Below are 20,822 nucleotides of genomic sequence, written 5' to 3'. Positions count from 1 at the left end.
CAGCTCTCGGGGGAATGCAGAGCTGTTCTCAGGGGAAAATGTCACAAAACCGAGTTTGGAGATGCATTTTTTTATTTTATTTTTTACTGAAAATATGATGACAATTCAATACTGAGCATGTGCCTTAAGGTTGCTAAAACTGCACAAAATGAGTAGATCTTTGTCCTCGCAATAGGATTCACCATCAGAACAATATGTAACTCATACAGCAGGTCTGACTCTGAGCAGAAACTGAACTAGGGCCAGGACACATGGCCGCCCAGGAAGGAAACAGCCTTTTCCCCCCATTTCTCTGGGTAGTGGAAGGGAAGTCACCTTCTGACAGTCTCCTGGTGTCTCCCTCCCAAGCCTCAGGTCCTGTCCTCTCCCCAGAGCTCACTAACCCCGCCTCACCTCCCAGCTGAATTCCTGTCCCCTCACAGCTGCCAGTCATGCTAAGCAAGCCTGCTGATCTAAGCCCCACTAAGGAGTGGGTAGCAGATAAGCCCATGTTTAATAATCAACAGCATCTCCAACTGGCTTACTTTCAGACTTCGGTGCAGTATGGATAGAAATTAAGATGGAAAATCTGCAGGAATTTGGATTAGGGATGGTATGAGGACAAGATGACGCAGGCAAATAAACTTTGCCCAAGACTAATTTGAGGGCTATTTCTATTTCAAGGCTCTAAAGGGAAACGGGTGACTCTTTCTGGTTTTTCTTCGTGTGACAACAGTCCCTGTGGCAACGGTGGCAGAGGGCTCAGGATGCGAGGCGGCGGGGGTGGCGCTGTGCTGGTGAGAGAGGGAGCGTGAGACCCATTTGTCTGCGGGCCTCCTTGGAAAGTAATCAGGTCTGCTTGCTACCTGTACACAATTGTGTGTGATCTCTCTGGAGGTGCAGATGTGTATGTATGAGGCAAAGACAGACAGATAGATGGAGAGAGACAGAGAGGCCAAGAGAAACAGAGTATGCAGTCATTTGATGACAGTGTGAAATACAACCTTTTACCAAAAAACTCTATGCTGAACTTGGCCCCGTACAAACTCATCTTGCTACCTGTCTCCAACAACAACCTGAATCCCATGAATCTGCAGGTTACACTCAATGCTGAGAAGGTAAAGAAAGGCACCAAGAGGCAACAGAACCACCACATACATAAACACAGGGCCCAGAGACAGCCTTTAAACCCATTTTCCAGTGCGTAAAATCTGACTTCCCCATGATGACATCTCTCAAACAACACAAACATATATACCAAGAATCTTACCTTTTTACCTGATGCCTGAAAAATCTTAATTAAGGTGCCTGATCTTCGGTCAGCTCGAAAAATATAAACCTATGAAATGGAAAAAGAAAATCTAGTTAAGATGGGAGCAATGAGCAAAGATATTTATCAGCATCCTCCTGGGAGTCCTATTGAAATGCCTGACCCGGCGCAGGACAGGTGTGCTTCTGCCGGCGGATCCTAATGCAGTCCGCGTGGCTCTCATTTTATCAACTCTGCAAAGAAAGTGTCCTTCACCTCCTCCGCTCCTGGCCACATCATGGAGGAAGCCACACACAGTAAGACCCTAGGAGCTTCCAAATCACCAGTAAACAATTCAACACTTAGGAGAAGTGTTTTCTTCCTTGAAATAGTTCTTTCATTCCTATGTGTGAGAGCTTGAGCAGGTATCCTACTAGTATATAATAAATGGCAAATATGCAAATTGTCCCCTCAGGAGTTCGACCGACCGGGAGTTCGACCGCTCGCTGTGATATGTGCACCACCAGGGGGCAGTGCGGAACGAAGGAAGGCCCCGGCCGGCAACTGGGGGAAGGAAGGCCCCAATGGGCCCTGATCAGCTGATCAGCGGCCAGGCTTAGGGACCCTATCCATACACAAATTTCGTGCACCGGGCCTCTAGTATCAAGATAAGAAAGAGGGAGGAAAGCATTTCAGACCAAGTAGTTTTCCAAAGTGACACCACAGACCTCAAGAGTCATGACATTTGCTTGCGTAAACAGGAATTTAGCTGGCAAACACCAGAGTTAAACATTAAATACATTTCTTTACCAGGGGGGACTTCTCAGAGCCTTTAGGGTGCATGTATATACCATAAATCTCCGCCACAAAGAAGATCATGGAGGTGGAACTTCCTAAATGACATGACTATGGAAGTTCCTTTTCAAGTTACACCGTATGGGAAGAGAATGTCTCACGAGAACCAGGGCAGGGGACCCTTGCACAGGGTGAAGTATCTCAGTGTGAATGTTGTCATGCCCAGATAACAGAAATCAATCACCACCCAATTCCTGAAGGCCGGAGGTCCTTTCGGGGGTGCCTGGGAACCAGGTCTGTACCAGCTCCCATCCCTGGGACTATGGAACAGTCATCAGTTTTATCAACAGTGACCCATTTCCCCAGCGCCTCTCATGTGGCCCAACCGGAAGCAGCATCGGCTGAGGCATGGGCATCGCTGGGAACTGGGAGGTGGAGGTTTTGATCGATGCCACAGAGGTGCGGGCGCTCCGCGGCTCCTCCCCCGGAAGACATTATCAACGCGGGAACAGCGCACAGCACTTCCTCGTCCTTCCACGGTGGAGAGGAAGCATGTGACTCAGAGAGACCCATATCTTTCTTGAAGTCACCAGAGTTCATCCCCATGCTTCCCCCTGCTCAGTGCCCTGGGGTTTTCCCCTGGTTTCATTTTCAAAGACCCTTTCTCCACAGCATCAGCGTTGGGGGGAGGGAGGCACATGCTCCATAAATACCAGCAGTGACCCCCAATCCTGCCCAGGAGGGTGCAGGGAGATGACCCTATAAACATATCACAGTCAAGCGGGTCAGCTGGTCAGACTGACGCCCTGGCTGAAGGCTCCAATTAACAGTGGTCTCGGCCCGTCACGGCCTCTCCAGAATCCAGACCCAATTACTCTGAGCCCCCGGAGAAATGGTTAGGCTACCTTAGGTCTACCCCATGGGCTCACACCATTCCTCTGTTCAGTCTTTCCCATCAGAGAACCTACCAAGTGTATTAAAAATGCAGATTCCTGACTCATGTGGACCTACCCAACCTACTCAATCTGGATTTCCTATTCCCTGGAGCCAAAGACCCATCAAGCATAGTTCTCTGCAGTGTCAGGCTCCAACCGAGATTCCCAAAGGGACTCAGACAGCCCAGAAACCATGGGGTCCATTCTACACTCTGGGCGGATACTTAGGGAAAGCGACCCACATATTCCCAGTCCAGCCTTTGGGCTGCACCAGTCTTGGTTCCAAAACATTGGGGGAAATAAATATAAGAATCTAGGCCCCAAGATAAATTCTCAAAGATATCTGGGACTAGACCTGGCTCTATGAGGTCAAAGTCAAACTTGGAAAGGGTTTGAGAAAGTGGAAGATTTGAAGTTAGCGGGCTGGGTCGGGGGGGCAGGGGAGGTGCCATGCTGCCAAGGTCAGTCTTAACAATCTCACTTGCACACGCGTGTGCACACACAGAGTCGGCTGTGAAAAACATTCTCAGATGCGAACGTGCAGGAGATGGAAAGTACCATCCACACTCTGATGAAGCTTCCAGGTCAACTCCCAAAAGTGGCTGGAAGGAGACAGCAGAGGTGCCGCAATACTTCGTCACTTAGCTGCCGGCCACCCAACAGAATCTTCAGATCCAAGGGAGGTGACAAACCCCTGTAACAGCCACAGTGTGCCCCCTCCCTTCTGTCTGACCCCCTGCTATTCCAAAGGCTCTTCTCCTCACCTTCCCAATGCCTTCATCCTGGGGGGCGCCTCCTACCACATCGGTGGTGGACGGATGAGAGAAGTGGCCGGCGGTAACCGCATAGCCTGTAAGGAATGGGCAGACGCCAAGGGCAGGGTTGAGAAACAACGTCAGGGAAGAGAAAGATCCATCAGAGGAAAAAGTTTCTCAAGTAACCCTCATCTGGGCAGTAATTATCCAGCCAGTCTTGGACCCAATGGCAGCTGTTGGTCTTCTCATGCAGGAATAACTCGTCTCACACAAAGACATGTTCGCCAGGACATCAGGGCAAGAAAGAGCGGTCTCTGTCTGTTTGGGATGGTATTGGGCTACATACTCCATGTCTGTTTTCTTTTTCTTATTGACGTATTTTTGAATGTTCATACAGTACACACATCTGAAGTGTAGAACTTAATGAATGTGTATACATGTATATAACCATGTAATCGCCACCCAGAGTGGATGTAACCATGGAAACACAACTGAGGAGAGTCCCTCATTCCCTTTCCCAGTCAATGCCCTTTCCCAGTCAATGCCCCCTCACAAGTAGCCATGCTTCAGAATTCTGTCACTACACATTATGTCTTCCTGGTCTAGAACTTCATTCACTCAACGTAACTGTCACACCCAACCATGTTGAGTGTGGTCGTTTCTTTTTATTGCTGATTAATGTTTCATTGCATGAATACGTCACAGTATCTTTCCCCCCCCCTCCTATTGCTAGGCATTTGGTTTGCCTCCACTTTGGGGCTATTATGAACAGCTTGTACGTGTACTTTGGATGTCATCATGGCCTTTAACCTCCCAACTCTAGGGGGAAGATATGATTATTTCTTCCATGTTAGAGATGTGGAAAGTGGGACTAAAATGTGATTAAGCAAGATTCCCAAGACCACACAGTAAGATTCAAATCCAATCTGTGTGCCTCCCAAGCCCCTGCTGTTGACCATTAGGCCACACTCCCTCCTAAGAGAATGCAGGAAGACGCTAATAGGGATGGATGGATGGATGGATGGATGGATGGACGGGCGGATGGGTGGGTGGGCAGGCAATGAATCTGGATACAAAAGGAATCTAGAAAGAAAGGAAAAAGCTGTCTGAGTTTAGTCTAAATGTTTCCTGCACCTTCTAGAAGCCCTGCTGACAGGCTGAAACCTGTGTCCTCCGGCCCCCAGAAACCCTGTGCCATAGAGTCCCCAAACCTTGTCATCAACCTCAAACCTAAGCTGTGCCCATAAGCTCTTTGGGCTTTGTGATGAGACCACGTTAGGGTCAATTCTTATTCACCATGTGGCTGCTCTCTCTCAGACTGGAGGCTCATGTTACCCAAGAGTATTCTGAGTGACAGACAGCAAAGCCTCCGGGGAGCCTTGCAAAGCCGGTAGCAGATGGGGCCTCTGTATGCAGGGAGAAGCCACCAGCCCCAAGCCTGGACCCTACAGCCACCGCCAAACCAGCCTCTCTCCGGCTTTCTTGTCACTTTCTGACCTAGTAAACACGGGTCGAGTCCCTACGAAGCACTAGGTACAGTGCTGAGTCCTGGAAATGTGAGACAAACGCCCCATCACCAAGGTGCTCCCAGCCCGGCGAGGGTTGGCGGTATCTCCGTGGCACGTACAGGGGAGGCGGCTCAGGGTCCAGACCTTGACCTCGGAAACCACGGGTTTTAATTAAACCCCCCCTTTGCCATTGAAGAGCCACGGGACCTTGGCTATTCCGTAACTTCTCCGTACCTGTTTCTTTCGCTATACAATGTGGATGGAAAATAACAGCTATCTTACGAGGCTGTTTCGGGAATGAAAAGCGATAACAGGCAGAGCCTGGCGTACAGTAGGTGCTCAATAAATAACAGGACTGAGGAGCTGGGAGCACAGGGCAGCGAACACCCCGAGGACTCGGAATAAAGGTTTTATGGTTTATTCACTGGGGAAAACCTTGCAGTTAGAAGGGAAAAGGCAAGTGGACAACCCTCTACTGCCTTCTCACAAGTGAATCTCTGTGAAAAGGGGGCGGGACTCCCCCAGATCTAACTTATGGGTAATGTATGCAAAGATCGTTGCTTTCTCAGCATTGGGCCTAAAGTTAGCTTCCTTTTCAGTCCAGAATGACAGCAGTTAGGGCCTGAATTAAAGAAAAGCCATGTAGAATGTCCATGTACCCAAGCAAAGACAGTCTACCCTGTTCTTAAAGAGGCATGATCAGGCCGGGCCTCATTCTTGCCTGGTGGCTGGCTGCTCGCTTAAGCTGTGTCTACCTTCTTTCTAGAAGATTAAAAAGGCTGAGAAAACAGGAGGAATCTTTCCGAGCCTTTGATCAAACCCCAGCATTAGGCTGCTATCCATCGTGATAATTTCTGGTTCTGATTATCTCTGTTTGCAACCATCTTTGTGACCCGGAAGCAGAGACCTCGCCCAAAGGAACGGCATGGAAAACCAGGGTTCTATTGCACCCATTTTGTATCTGATCATTTGAACGTGAGTAACTGCTAGAATAAGAAAATAAAACGTTTGCTTCCCCAGAGGTTCAAGTGCCAGCTTTTTAATCAAATCACAGTTTGAATTCAGTTCCCTGTTTTGTTTCTCCTCCATATGTGGGGCTGGATGGTAAGGGACTGTAGCTAAAATTGTAACTGATCAGCATGGGTGTCAACGCCGGCAAATCCTTTTCGCCCCCAATAAAGTAATAATTCGTGAATGTCGTGGCAATCGCTCCTGTGTCCCTTGTCACCTGTCACCTCCCTGAGCTACTCACCCAGGTAAGTGTACCGCCTGTTCATGATCGCTTCGTCATTCAGCTTGAAGTAGGTGTTGTCCGTCAGGTTCAGCACCTTGACCGTCCCAGCCCAATAAAACGACCCCGGGGCGCCCATCACCACGAGCTCCTGCCGGAGAGAAACCCAAAGGTGATCAGAAAAGAAGCTGAAGGGGGAAGTAGGCAGTGAGATGAGAACCACCATCACCACAAGGAACTCATAAATCAAATCAAGACACCTCACCGGGGACTCTCTTCAGCTGAGCAATACGAAAACGATGTCGTCCAATTCCCTGGCGTTACAGAGTCTACATACGGACAGGGCTACCGGGAACAGAGATCAAGATAACTGAGCACGTGGACAAGACGAGTAACAAACTGGGTCTCTGTCCTACCCACAGAGGAAGCCTCACATCTTGTCCTCATTTTCCCACCAGGATCAAACAAGGAAATGGCAAAGATCGGACACTGCCCGAATTCTAGGGAGCGATGCTTGGGAAAAGATACCACCCCTGTCTCCAGCCAGGCCTCCAGCTCCGCGATGCAGCAACCGCACCTGCCCGCTACCGAGCAGGAGAAAAACAGGGACCAACATCAGCTTTGCAAAAAAATAGGCAGGAAATCCCTTCCAGTCTTCACTCAGGCCTCTCGTCTCAGAAACGGCTCTGAAGCTGGGTGTTCTGGCCACTGTGGCCCCTGCAAGCCCAGAAGGATGACATCCAGAGAGCAGCAAGCCCCCCATAAGGGAAGGACGCAGGCTGGAAAGAGAAGAGAGCACGGACAGCTAGAGACAGCATTACCATTTGCTTTTTGTTTGTTTGGTTGGTTGGTTGCTTAATCCTCACCCGAGGATATTTTTTTCCATTGATTTTTAGAGAGTGGAAGGAAGAAGGAGAGGCACAGTGAGAGAAACATCGACGTGAGAGACACATTGCCTGCTTGCCTCCGCTCGTGCCCCAATCAGGGCATGGAATCGAGCCTACAACCGAGGTACTTGCCCTTGGCCGGGAATCGAACTCACGACCTTCCAGTCTGAGGGCCGGTGCTCTAACCACTGCTCAGGGCAGGGCAGCACTACTCTTGTAAACTGACCTTGAAACACTAAGACACATCTGTCTCCCGCATTTCCATTAGCAGCAATGGGCCAGCAACCTCGACAAGCCTGAGCACCCGTCTGTGCTACAAAACCATCCAGCGGCCGACGCTGGGGATAATTCTATGCTCAGAGGTGACCCGGTGACCCACGGAGGGCAGCACGGAAATCTGCATGATCTTACCCACAAGAAGATGGGGAACTGTGCTAACGGAAGTTGGAAAACTGTGCTAACGGAGACAGCTCCCATCGGGATTCTAAGTCACGGTACGTCCATTCGACAGATTCTGTGGCCATAAAAATACCGCAGGCGATCTAATGGCACAGAGTCACACAGTGCTCTGAGCGTGAAAGAGTACGCCAAACAACACCCGTGCCGCGAGCAGGCTTATAAAAGAAGAGTGTATACAGACAGACAGACCGAGGCCAGAAGGGTAAGCTCCAAACCATGTGTGGTTTTTCCACCGGGTGACAGACAGGATTTCAGGAAGCCTTTTTTGATTTTTTTTTTCCTCTCTCTTTTATCCCAGAGGTTTATTTGCTCTGTGTTTTCTCAAATTTCTAGAACAATGATTAAACACTGACAATGAAGTCATCTCAGAAAATGCAAAATGGGCCCTGGCCAGTATTGCTTAGTGGTTAGAGTGTCAGCCCGTGCATGGAAGGGTCTCGGGTTCGATTCCCAGTCAAGGGCATGCACCTGGGCTGCAGGTTTGATCCAGGGCTGGGCCTGGGGGGGGCGGGGGGGAGGGGGGATGGTGCAGGAGGCAACCAATCTATGTGTCTGTCTGTCTCTCTTCCCCTCCCCCCATTCTCTCTAAAAATCAATGGAAAAAATATCCTCGGGGGAGGATTAGCAAACAAACGAAAATGCAAAATGTGTTCCTGGGAGGACACTGCACAGGCATTGAAAGGGAGTCCAGGCCGTGAGGAGGCTGATGGGCCGAGGGAAGCGAGGCGCCCGCTGCATCCGTGCATCCAGTGGTGCCTGGCTGAGCCCTTCACTCCTGCCTTCCCCAGGGGGAGGGAGGAGAGGAGCAGTGCCCCTCCCTGGAAGTCCCTCATCTCTGGCTTTTTCCATTCAGTGCGGGTGATGCCTGTATCTGCTGGCACTGCCCGCAAGTTACTGATGCTTTAGTCCCCCACCCCCCAGGACCAGCCAAGGCGAATGTCACCCACAGACATGCCCATTTCCCCAGGAGCTGCGTGTGGAGCCCCATCAATGAACAGAGTGGGCCTTGATCGCAGAACCTCAGGGCGCAGGGGTGTCTGGGGGTGCTGAGAGAGGCCAGGGTTTCCTCTGCACACGGCACAGTGGAGGGAGCTGGACGGCAGAGGAATGCTTGGGTTCGACCATGGAAGTCTGTGCCGAACAGCCTTGCCCCCAGGTGTCTCCCCGCTTCCACCGTGGGCTCTGACGCTGGCGGGGCCGGTCCACGTCTTTTCTTACTTAGAGGAATCCATCCCCTAAGCTACAAAAATCAATGAAGTTCCCAGGAAACCCCCGCTTATCCTCAATGGCCGGCGAAAACTCCCGTGGTATCCATAACTGACACAGCTTTGATAACCCCAGGGTCACCGACCCCCAGGTCAGGCAGGCACTTTGGGGGAGAGTGCGTCAGGGCCACATGGCCATGCCCGGAGGCCACAGAAGCACGTCCAGCTTGGGGCCAGCTGCCGGCCCCGTGCAGGGGCCTCCCAGCTCACGGCAAAGGCAGGCCCAAGCGACGAGGTCAGCAGGAGGGCAGAGGAAGGGAGCAGCGCCGTGTGACCCCTTCCACCACATTTCCTGCTCAGCCTGCGACAGCTGAGGTTCCAGAAACGGGGGAGGCAGGGAGTTCAAAGACCTCCAGTTCAGAGAGGCCACAAGCCTGGGAACTGAAGCACGGGCCAAAGCCCCGAGTGGCCAGGAGACAGCATGACCGGGTCAGAGAGCTGAGCCTCGGTCGCTGCCACTCCCCCCTTACCTCCCCCCTCCCCCCTCCCCCCTCCCCCCGCCCCCCCATGCACCAAGGCCCCACTGCTGGGGGCTCCAGCACAGCCGGCACATGCTGAGGCGCCAGGGTTCCAGAGCCTGGAGTTTTCACAGGTCCCTGTTCCCCTGCCCGCCTTGAGCTCACCCCGCCACCTGGGTTTCCCCTCCACACCCTGCCCCGCCCTGCCTGCTCCTCCTACGGTGCCCCCCTCCCGCCCAGCCCCAATGCCCTCATGTTCTCCCCCGACTTCCTGGCTGATGAGACCACCATGATGCCCCTTCACCGGGGACTCTCTCCCCTGCTTAGCTCTTCATCAACATCTCTGATGAGTTCTCAGGTCTGCGATGGGGCTACTTTCTCCCTGCCCCCCATCGAAAGGAGGCATCCTCCCCGCACCCTCGGCCTCCACGCTAAGCACACGCAGTCCCTCAGACAGTAACTAGCACTGGCCAGATCCAAGTTTCTAACTCAGGCGGAGATCGGGCCCCTCTATCCAAACACCTTCTGAAAACATCTATATGCGTGTGCCTCATCCTCTCACTCAGCCCGTGTGTGAAGCAGACCCTCAGGGTACCCGTCCCACTGAGTCCTCCTTGGGGGGCCCTTCCCCCGCACACCAGGCTCCAGAGCCCTGGCTGGAAAGCTTCTTCTCCCCACGCCCTCTGCCCACCCAGCCCACTGGTCCTGCCTGCATACTCTCCAACTCCCCGCATCCTTCTCATCCCTAAAGGTCTCCCTAGCCTGCACCGTTGCTTCGGGGCTGGACCCCATCACAGCCCCCTACCTGGCCTCCCTCTAGGGCCTCCCACTTCCAAATTCCTGGGCACACCCAGCCCACGTAGCCACTCTCACAACATGGCCATCCATGTGTCGTCACCTGCTCCTGAACAGACACTGGGTCCCTGTCACCTACAGGGACACTAGACCTCCCTGGAGGAGGGACGGACATAGAAGTTGCACAATCTGAGCGCTTCCTGGGACGGAAGAGAGTAACCTTGGCACATGGCAGGATGGTATTGCAAACCAAAGGGGACAGGAAACAGTTCAGCACACAGTATCAGAACAATCCACCACACACTTAGGAAACCCGCGGAGTTCATGTCTACCACGTAACGTCTGCAAAAAGAGATCCAGGTGCATTAAAGATATGCATTCTTCCCGTCTACCAAAACGCTAGACCAGTGGTTCTCAACCTTCCTAATGCCGCGACCCTTTAATACAGTTCCTCGTGTTGTGGTGACCCCCAACCATAAAATTATGTTCGTTGCTACTTCATAACTGTAATGTTGCTACTCTTATGATCGTGATGTAAATATCTGATATGCAGGATGTATTTTCACGGTTACACACTGAACATAATTAAAGCATCGTGATGAATCACAAAAACAATATGTAATTATGTGTTTTCCGACGGTCTTAGGCGACCCCTGTGAAAGGCTCGTTGGACCCCCAAAGGGGTCGCGACCCACAGGTTGAGAACCGCTGTGCTAGAAGCAAGCCCAGGTAGCATGTTGTATGCCTAGGACGGGATGACACCCACCTCGGTGAAGAAGCCTGCGATCCCAGCCTGGCAGGAGCCGTGTTCTTCTCCGTACTTCTTCTTATACTCTGGAGGGGGCGGGAGGAGAGAGAGCAAACCACAGCCTGGTCAGTGTGTGCCAGTCGTGTGCGGGGCGGCCGAGCGGGCCCCCTCCCCAGGTGCTGCTGCGGGCTGGGCCCCGGGACGCCGTCCAGCCTGAGGCACGGCGGGGAAGTCTCAGGAACCCGCCCGACCGCGAAAATCCAGACTCTGGTGCCATCAGGGAGCGAGGCTGCCAAGTGCCCCAGAGGGCGTCCTCGTGCGTGTGGGGAGAGAGGAGCAGCAGCCATGGTGATGGAGTGGGAGGCGGGTGACAACGATCTCATTAACGTTAGTTAGGAAGGACCGAGAGCCCCAGCAGGAAGGAGGAGCTGAAAACATGGCTCAGACATGGAATGATGTCGCCCTCCCAGCGTGCAGACGACCAAGCCTCCGCAAAGACACTCCGTACAGCTGGAGGCAATATGGTTCCCTCCATGCTACCCAAACCGGCCATGAGAGCCCATCTGCAGAAGGAGCGGACCCCCATACCTGCCCCGGGACCCGTTCCACCATCACTGGTGGCGTGTAGTGACACTATACACTGCCACCCCGTTTTCCTCGTCCCACACAAGGAAAGGGGGGGGGGCCCGCTCCAGGTCAAAAGAAAACCAAAGGATGAGCTCTTTGCTCCCCACTCCCTCAACTCCCAACGCTCCACCCTGCCAAAGGGGGCTGTTTTCTTTTGAAGTTGGCAAGGAAAAATGTTTAGCATTGCCGAAACCGGTTTGGCTCAGTGGATAGAGCGTCAGCCTGCGGACTGAGGGGTCCCGGGTTCGATTCCGGTCAAGGGCATGTACCTGGGTTGCGGGCACATCCCCAGTAGGAGATGTGCAGGAGGCAGCTGATCGATGTTTCTCTCTCATCGATGTTTCTAACTCTCTGTCTCTCTCCTTTCCTCTCTGTAAAAAAAATCAATAAAATATATTTAAAAAAAAATGTTTAGCATGTTCCCGGCCCTGTGTCGACTCACACCATGGCACATTTCCTTCATCCCTGAGAGCCCGTATTGCCATTTACCTGTTGACAGGTAACACCCCTGAGGCTCAGAGAGGTTGAGTGAACTGTCCAAGGTCACACAGCTAGTCAACGGCAAAGCCAAAATTCTACCCCAGGCTCGGCAGGCTCAAAAAGCCACAGGCTGTCATCTCTGCGGCCCATCCGAGGTTTTGCAAAGTGAGGGATTGCACAACAGCCAGGAAGCAACCAGCCGTCTGCACTCGGGACATGTGTAAAGACATGGAGAGATGTTCAGCTCAGACGACTCAGATAAATGACAGGTGACCCTGACGTTGCTGGACACTGGCTCACGGCTGCCCCTGGGCACCTTTGGGTGGGGGCTAGACAGCAAAATAACCCAGGCGACACCCCTCACCGCCTTGGGCTCTAAGCCTTTGGTAACATGAAAAGCAACATACTTACTTTGGAAACTTTTCTACATAAATACACAATCTCCTTAAATCTGAAACAAAATAAATAATACAAGGGAACAGTGAAGCCGGGATTGCAACACAGTGCCACTTCCTGCAGCCCAGCTCTGCTGGAGGAGAAGGGGAAGGGCCCTGGGGACACGTCCAGAGTAATTCACTTCCTAACAACACTCACCGCAGAGCCTGGTAACATTTTCCAGTAAGTGGCCATTAACCGCTGCTAAATTACTACGGAATGTCAAGCGAGTTACTCGTCCTCCCTGCAGAGAGCTAAGCGGCTCCTCGCGGGGTCCTGGTAACCAGGAGAACTCAGCAGGCCTGCCCTGCCCCAAAGCAGCCCGGGGCCAGCACAGCTTGCTTGTTCTCCGCCCAATCTCACCCCGGGGCTGGGCGAGGGGCATGTGCAAAGTCACAGATAGCCCAGCCCGTGTGGGGCTCAGTGGCTCAGTGGTTGACCCCTGACCTATGAACCAGGAGGTCACGGTTTGATTCCCCGACAGGGCACATGCAAGGGTTGCGGGCTTGATCCCCAGTGTGGGATGTGCAGGAGGCGGCCGATCAATGATTCTCTCTCATCATTGTTGCTTCTATCTCTCTCTCCCTCTCCCTTCCTCTCTGAAATCAATAAAAATATATTAAAAAACAAAAACAACACCAACAAAGTCACAGATAGGTCCTGCATCCAGTTGTAGGATGGCAAGAAACAATAAAAAGTAATCATAATCCCTACACCCTATGGCACAAGGAGCGGAACGCCCCAACCTGCACGGTTATATGAAACCTAGAAAGTCTGGAAAAAGCGTATCCACTCGCCGACACTGGGAGCTAAACACCCACTTGTCTCTCCCGAACAAATAAAGGAGAGAAAGGAAACTCAGATGCCCCCAAACTGAACGAAACTGCACGGCAGGGCACCCGTCCGGCCTCAGACGTCTACGACAGGAATAGGGACTACGTCGGAATCTTGCATGCTTTAAAGAAGAAACGGGTCTCAAGGTCTCCCGTGCGAGCGACACTAAAGAGGGGTAGGTAAGAACATGTCAGGGTCTCTCTCCGCCTCGTCCCCACACTCCCTGCCCGGAGCGGACCCAGGGTTTCTGAGGTGGCCACAGACGCACGGGGAGCTCCCGGCCCCAGGAGAAAGGCCAGCGAAGTGAAGCCTTTTTACTGTCACTTCTGCCTCGGCCACCAAGGAGGTAGCGACCGGGCACCGTCACAGGCCAGCTCCTGGCTCCCCAAATAGGGACGTGCCTCATCAGAGGTCAGAGGGCGAGGCTCGCACAGAGAGCAGGCACCATCCCACCGGCTCTGAGGTTCTGAAACCCCAGGGACTATACCTGCCTTCTCAGGATGCCCGAAAACGGGACTCAAGCCACTGGGGGCTCCTGACTGGAACCCATCCCTCTCAAGGAGAAGACAGGCAATGTTCCGGCCTCCCAGGATCCTGTGTGACCCTGGGATCAGCCCCTTACTTTGGGAGAGGATCACCCCGTCCAACCCCACAACCTCTGGGAGGGAAGGGGGAAGTTATAGGACTCTAGCCTAGGAAGGCTCCACGGACGGGCCTGGATTAGACAGCTACACATTCCAAGCCCCCCACAGCCTTCCAGAACCCTCCTCTGCTCCTCGGTCAAGGTGACCTTGCAGGTAAAGGTACAGGGGACCCTCTGCTCATCATAAAACGTGTTTGTTCATCTCACAGTCTACTCAGCACAAAGATGAGCTCATTCATCTCAGCGCCCCCAACACCAGCCCTGTGCCAGGCACCTGTGCGTGCTGAGGACAAGGGGTGCATACGTGCTGTTCCGTCCCACCTGACACTAAGTACTGAACCCCCAACCTGCTTCGATTTGGACCTTTATCCCACCCACCCCCAACCTTCCAGCCCTGCCTCCTTCTCTCTTCCAACCTGTCAGGCTCCCTGACATCCACCCCAACCCTGATTGGAAAGGAATTGCATTCTGGGTAGCAGGCCCCCTGGGTTCTCCACCCGGTGCCACAACTAACTGCAGAGGTCAAGGTTGAGGGTGGGTGTGAGCACAGCAAGGACCTGCTGGGTGGACTGTTCTGGGCTTTCCAAACCTAGAGTGGCTGAGCCCACCCTGGGCAATTCCATCTCCCCTTGGGCCCCAGGAGAATATGCAGATCCAGTTCTTCAGTCCCTGCCCAGCTCCAGGCATGACCCTTCACTGTCCCCCAAAACCCAAGAGGAGCCCCTGAGCCACAGCCGGGACGGCCCAGCCCGGGAGACCAGGCCCATAACGTTGCCTTGTCTGGATCCAAACCCATCCTCCGTAGGCGAAGTGCTCTCTCTCAAAGCCACACCCCTCTGAAGAACTGACGTGAGCATCCTTCACAGACTTCAGAGCTGTCCCTCATCAATCACGTCTGGAGAGGCAGCCCGCTGCCCCGTACGGCTGCCCGAGCCCCAAGCTCTGGTCCAGCCCCGCCTGCTCCTTGGCAGTTAAAAAAGAAAAAAATCACATTGCCCGAGCCTGCTGGGTAGTCAGTAATCCCGAATAAGTGAGGCGCGACCTAAGAAAGCGCATTGTAAGGGGAACAAGGCCACACCACAGGTAAACTGACACCCCAGGGTGCCAAGGTGACCATCAGGGCCAGGCCTGGGCTACGGGGACTTTCCCAAGAGGCGGTGGCCAGATGCACCGGGCACTGGACCACAGCTCACGTCAGTTATTTGCACTTTTTGGAGTGCTATCTCTGTGCATAAAAGACACCACAGTTACTATAACCTGATTCTTTCTTTTAGAAAATGACATAAAGAGGTCCGGTGGAGGTTTCTCCCTAAGGCACTTCCCAAACATACAGGCCTGGGATCTGGGTGTGCAGACTCACCTATGTGCCATGCCCACATCCTGGAAAACTTGCATTTGGCCTGCCCTGCCCACAGCGGGCAGGAAAGCCTCTCCCACAAAATCAGGAGAAGGGGGGAGGGGACGTGGAGATAAGGGGCTGCGCGGGACCCCCCAGGTCACACCCCTGCCATTGAGAAGTGCAGGAAGTAGGGGTGGAGGGGTGGGGTGGGACCTTCAGTCTCTTGTGTTCCCAGGAAGAATTGTTCCTGCGCACACACAAAGGCTGCGGGCCCCACAGGGGGCTGCTCCCGGGCACGCCCACTCAGCCTCCGAATGCCCCGAGGACATGGCTCTGGGGAACAGAACATGCATCCACCTGGAAGCTGCAGGGAGAAGCCAGCTTGGCAGGCCAGCCGCTCACAGACGCTATAGGAAATCGAAGGCTGCTACATCTGGGGGAACTGAACCTGGGAAGCAAAAGGTGTGGCTGAAGGAGGGGGCCTACGTGGGCTGGGGGAGCTGGGGCAGGTCGGAAGGCTGCTTTCTGCTGCGCCCGGTCTGAATTACTGGGCCTGCGTCACCCGCTTTGAAGCACTGAAGTTGTATGGCTCCTCATTCTAAAAATGGCAGAATTCTCCTCGGTTTAGCTGCTGGTTTCACTAAGCCCTGTCTAAACAGAAGGCAATTCAGAGAGGAAAAAATATGCTGGTTTCCAGACATTCACAATCCACACAGCTCAATGCCCGGAGCTTTTGAATTTTAATTCGTTCAAGAATAAACTTGGGTGGGGTCCCTTCCTGCACTCTTCCCAGACCCTGGTGGGATAAAACCAACCCGTGGAAAGATCAAGATTTATATACGGAGGAACATATATCCTTCCTACTAATCTCTCTTCCTGCTTCCCATCTGAGCACGTTTCATCTTTCAAAGCCAGTCTTCTTAACACACCAATTTTAAAATTATTTTTCCATGGTTCCTTAGCTTAGCCATGAAATAAAATATCAGATTTTTTTTAAAAAATAGCTTTCCAGTCTTCAATTATTTCTGATTTTTTTTTTTTTTTTTTTTTTTTTTTTTTTTTTTTTTTGCTCAACTTGTGAGTGAAAACTAAATAACTGACAATTAACTATTTAGAAGATAGCGACGTTGGGCAGACAGCTCTCGTAATAAAAAAGGTGCTGCAACATACAAAACTAAAGAGAAAACAGAATGACCCTCAGTTGTGAGGGACCACCATCTAAATGGAAAAAAAAAAAAAAAGATCTAAATAGCTAGGTTGGAGAGGAAGGGACAACGTTTTATCAAAATAATTGACAATTAAGCTATGGCAAGCATTAAATGCACACTGCAATAAAGCTAGAAACTTACAATTATGTGAGAAAAAGAGGCTTTGAGAGGGGAAATGATCTTTAGAGAATGTCTCTAATTCTAATCCTAGCCATTCATTTTACAGATGAAATCACTGTTGCTCAGAGACAGCAAGGCGTTTCTTTAAAGCCACACAGCTAATTACCCTGCGTCAGGATTAAAGAGCAAGGCTCCTAACTGCCCATCTCCTTCGGCCACACCATCATGCCTCACAGGGCGCACTTCCAGTGATAATATTCTTATCTTCAAAAAAAAAATTGTTTCCCCCACTGATGGATGAATGGATAAATACAGTGTGGGATAGACGCGTGTTGGCGCAGGGCCGCTGGGGTGGGGTCAGACCAGACCTTGGTTCAGCAACCTCAGTACTTGGGACTTGAGTTCTGGGTGGGAACTAAGGGGGTCTAACCCGCATGAGCAGCAACGTGCCAGGGAGGAAAGGTCAGGGGAGGGTCCAGCCATAACCCAGAGGAGGAAAGGCTGCCTGGGGGCGGGGGACTTGCTTTCTTCGCAGTTTTGCCCGTTGCTAGGCACCAGGGGCTTTCCACCCTGGTGACCTCTGTACCTGCCCTGCCGTTCTTGCTCTGATCTTGTCTAACTGCCTACCGTACATTCATTGGAATATTATTCAGCCTTATAACGGAAATGCTACCACGTGATACAACATGGATGAACCCTGAGGACATCACGTCAAGAGAAACAAGCCAGGCACAAAAGGACAAAGACACTACGATTCCACGTGTAGGAGGTCCCTACCATAGTCAAGTTCATTGACACAGAAAACAGAAGGGCAGTCACCAGGGGCTGGAGAGAGGGGCATGGGGAGTCCTTGTTTAATGGTCCAGAGTTCCAGCTTGGGAAAACGTCCTGGAGATTAGCGATGGTGGCTGCACAGTAATGCGAATGTACGTAATGGCACAGAACGTGGTTAAAATGGTCCATTTTACGGTATTACAACAGGTAAAAACATTGCAGTAATGTTCTGTCATCTTTAAAGTGTTCCCAGAATCTAATAACACGTTTTTGCCAGCTCCCTACTTTAGAAGGAGAAACTAGCAACTTTGCAGGCACATCATAATATGCCTACATTCAACCTACTGTGTGTTACGGACTGAATGTTTGTGTGCCTCCCAAATTCGTATGCTGAAAGGATGCTCCCCAACGTGATGGCATCAGAAGGTGGAGCCCAGGAAGGTAACTGGGCTTGGATGAGAGCATGAGGGTGGAGGCCCCTACATTGAATTAGGGCCCTGGTAAGAGTCCTGAGTGAGTTTGCTTCTTCCTGCTCTCCACCAAGGGGCGAGGGGGGAGGGGGGAGGGGGGGAGGCAGGGGGAGGGGTATACTAAGATAAGAAGACAGCCACCTATGAATCAGGAAAGGGGCCCTCACCAGACACCCGCCAGAGCCTTGATCTGGGACTTCCCAGCCTCTAGAACTGGGAGAAATAAACGCTTGTTGTCTTAAGTCACCCAGTCTCTGGTATTTCTGTTATGCAGCCCAAACTGACCAAGACTGGGCATTGTGTTACTTTTTCATCCCTCCAAAAAAGTGGCCCTACTTCAGCGACAACTCCAGCTCTGGGAAGAAAGTAGAATTCACTTTCTTCCCAAAGCTAAAAAGCTATGGAATCACTAACACATGGAAAGTCAAATCACTGTTCAGAGATTAGAACCAAATGCTCACAGTAGGAAAGATGCAGAACAGCCTCCCAGGAAAATTTTATCAGGCCCCGTGCACCTGCTGGGACTGCAGCAAGGCCTGAAAAGTCTTTAATGTAGTATCCTAAACCTTCCTAAAATAAAATGATGACAAAAGAATAGGAAACTTTTCTCTGGGCTCCCCAGTAATCACACAGAAAATCCACATCCCAACAGAACAGGAAGTACAAAAAAAAAAAAATACTCTGAACTTAAAAGCCAGCAACCTACCTCTGCTTAAAAAGCCCATGACTTTCATCAACCTCCCTCAGTTTTCTCATCTGTACAATGGGGATAAGAATAGGTGCCACAAAATGATGTGATTGCTCAGTAAGAACATACATGTTAGCACAACACCTGGCACTCAGCAGGTGCTTGATTCATGTTAGGTGAATCTGAATCCGTTGGTTTCTCTGAGAGGAATAAAACCTTCAATACCCATCACACAGATATGCAAATGTAGAAGAGGCGACTCATAACATTTGGACATCCATAAGTATTGAGGCCGTTTAAGCAATCAGTAATTCCACACAACGTATGGACACATGTTTGAAGTATCCTATATAATAAAGAGGCAATATGCAAATTGACTGACATGTCCTCACAAGATGGCCACCCCATGTCATCACAAGATGGCCAACCCCATGTTGTCACAAGATGGCCTGCAGGGGAAGGCAGTTGTGGGCGAAAAGGCCATCAGGGGAGGGTAGTTGGGGGCAACTGGGCCAGCAGTGGAGCAGTTAGGCATTGATCAGCTGGCAGGCAGAAGCAGTTAGAGGCAATCAGGCAGGCAGACAGGCGAGTGGTTGGGAGCCAGCAGTCCGGATTGTGAGAGGGATCAGGGCCTAAACCGGCAGTCGGACATCCCCTGAGGGGTCCCAGATTGGAGAAGGTACAGGCTGGGCTAAGGGATACTCCCTCCCCCAAGGGCACGAATTTCATGCACCGGGCCTATAGTAGACTATATTTGTGTCCAAGATAAAAATCCTTGGCACCAAAGGAAAAGCTTTTATGGGACTCCCTGGACCCCAAGAGCCACTGCCAGAGACTTGGCCTCCTCCTCTAGACCTGGCTGTGCCCTCCAGCCACCCTTCCTCTCCCTCCTCAGGGTCCCTCTCTGCCTTTACTGGCCATAATCCAAAACTGAGACTTTTTCATTATTTTTAAAATGAACTAATAAATATTAAAGATATAAAACGTAAGGAGTAAATGAACATATAAAGTGAATTCCTCTGTGAGCCCAATATTTCTTTTTTTTGACACTCAATATTATTTTATATTAGTTTCAGGTGTACAGCACAGTGGTCAGACCATCATATAATTTATGAAATGACGCCATCCCACCCACAATAATTCTAGTACCCACCTGGCACCACACACAGTTATTACAATATTGACTACATCCCCTAGTCTGTATTTTACAGCCCCGTGACTATGTTGTAACTACTAATTTGTGCTTCTTAGCCCATTCACCCTTTTCACCCAGCCCCCAAACCACTTCCCCTCTGGCACCCTCAGTCTGTTCTCTGTATCTATGAGTCTGTGTCTGTTGTGTCTGTTTTGTTTGTTCCTTATTTTGTTCTTCAGATTCCACAAAAGTGAAATCATACAGCATTTGTCTTTGACTTATTTGACTCAGCATAATACCTTCTAGGTCCATCCACGTTGTCACGAATGGTTAAGATTTCATTTTTTAAGGCCAAGTAATATTCCATTAAATATATGTACCACTTCTTCTTTACCCAATGGTCTATTGTTGGCCCTTGGGTTGCTTCCATACCTTGTCTATTATAAATAAAGCTGCAATGAACATAGGGGTACATAGATTTTTTTGAATTAGTGTTTTGGATTTCTTCGGATATATACTATCCAGAAGTGAAATTCCTAGGTCATAGGGTAGTTCTATTTTTAATTTTTTGAGGAACCTCCACACTTTTTCATAGAGGCTACACCAATCTGCATTCCACCAACAGTGCACAAGAGTTCACTTTCTCCACATCCTCACCAACACTTGTTGTTTGTTGATTTATTGATGACAGCCATTCTAACAGGTGTGAGGTGATAGCTCATCGTAGTGTTAATTTCCACTTCTCTAATGATTAGTGACTTTGAGCGTTTTTTCATTTGTCTATTGGCCACCTGTATGTCCTCTTTGGAGAAGTGTCTATTCAGGTCCTCTGCCCATTTTTTTGTTGAATTGTTTTTTGTTTGTTGTTTTTTTGTGTTAAGTTATATGAATGCTTTGTAAATTTTGGATATTAACCCCTTATCAGATATCATTGGCAAATATCTTCTCCTATTCAATAAGTTGTCTTTTTGTTTGGTTGACAGCTTCCTCTGCTGTGCAAAAACT

The 20,822-nt window shown here is 51.0% G+C and overlaps 1 protein-coding gene across 1 annotated transcript in view; it reads right to left on the bottom strand.

Annotated features, from left to right (window-relative positions):
* ITGA9 (integrin subunit alpha 9) overlaps positions 1-20,822 on the bottom strand; it is a 249,627-nt gene that overhangs the window by 217,697 nt on the left and 11,108 nt on the right. The window contains exons 3-6 of the mRNA XM_081105874.1: positions 11,083-11,150; positions 6,474-6,603; positions 3,723-3,808; positions 1,250-1,318 (exon numbers count right to left, since the gene is read on the bottom strand). Coding sequence (XP_080962000.1) covers positions 1,250-1,318; positions 3,723-3,808; positions 6,474-6,603; positions 11,083-11,150 — 353 coding nt within the window. The remainder of the gene's footprint in view (positions 1-1,249; positions 1,319-3,722; positions 3,809-6,473; positions 6,604-11,082; positions 11,151-20,822) is intronic.

This window comes from Myotis nattereri, assembly GCF_964212035.1.
Source record: "Myotis nattereri genome assembly, chromosome: 14".
Classification (NCBI taxonomy): Eukaryota; Metazoa; Chordata; class Mammalia; order Chiroptera; family Vespertilionidae; genus Myotis; species Myotis nattereri.
The sequence above is the reverse complement of the archived record's forward strand: the minus strand, read 5'-3'. Positions and strand labels throughout refer to the sequence as shown.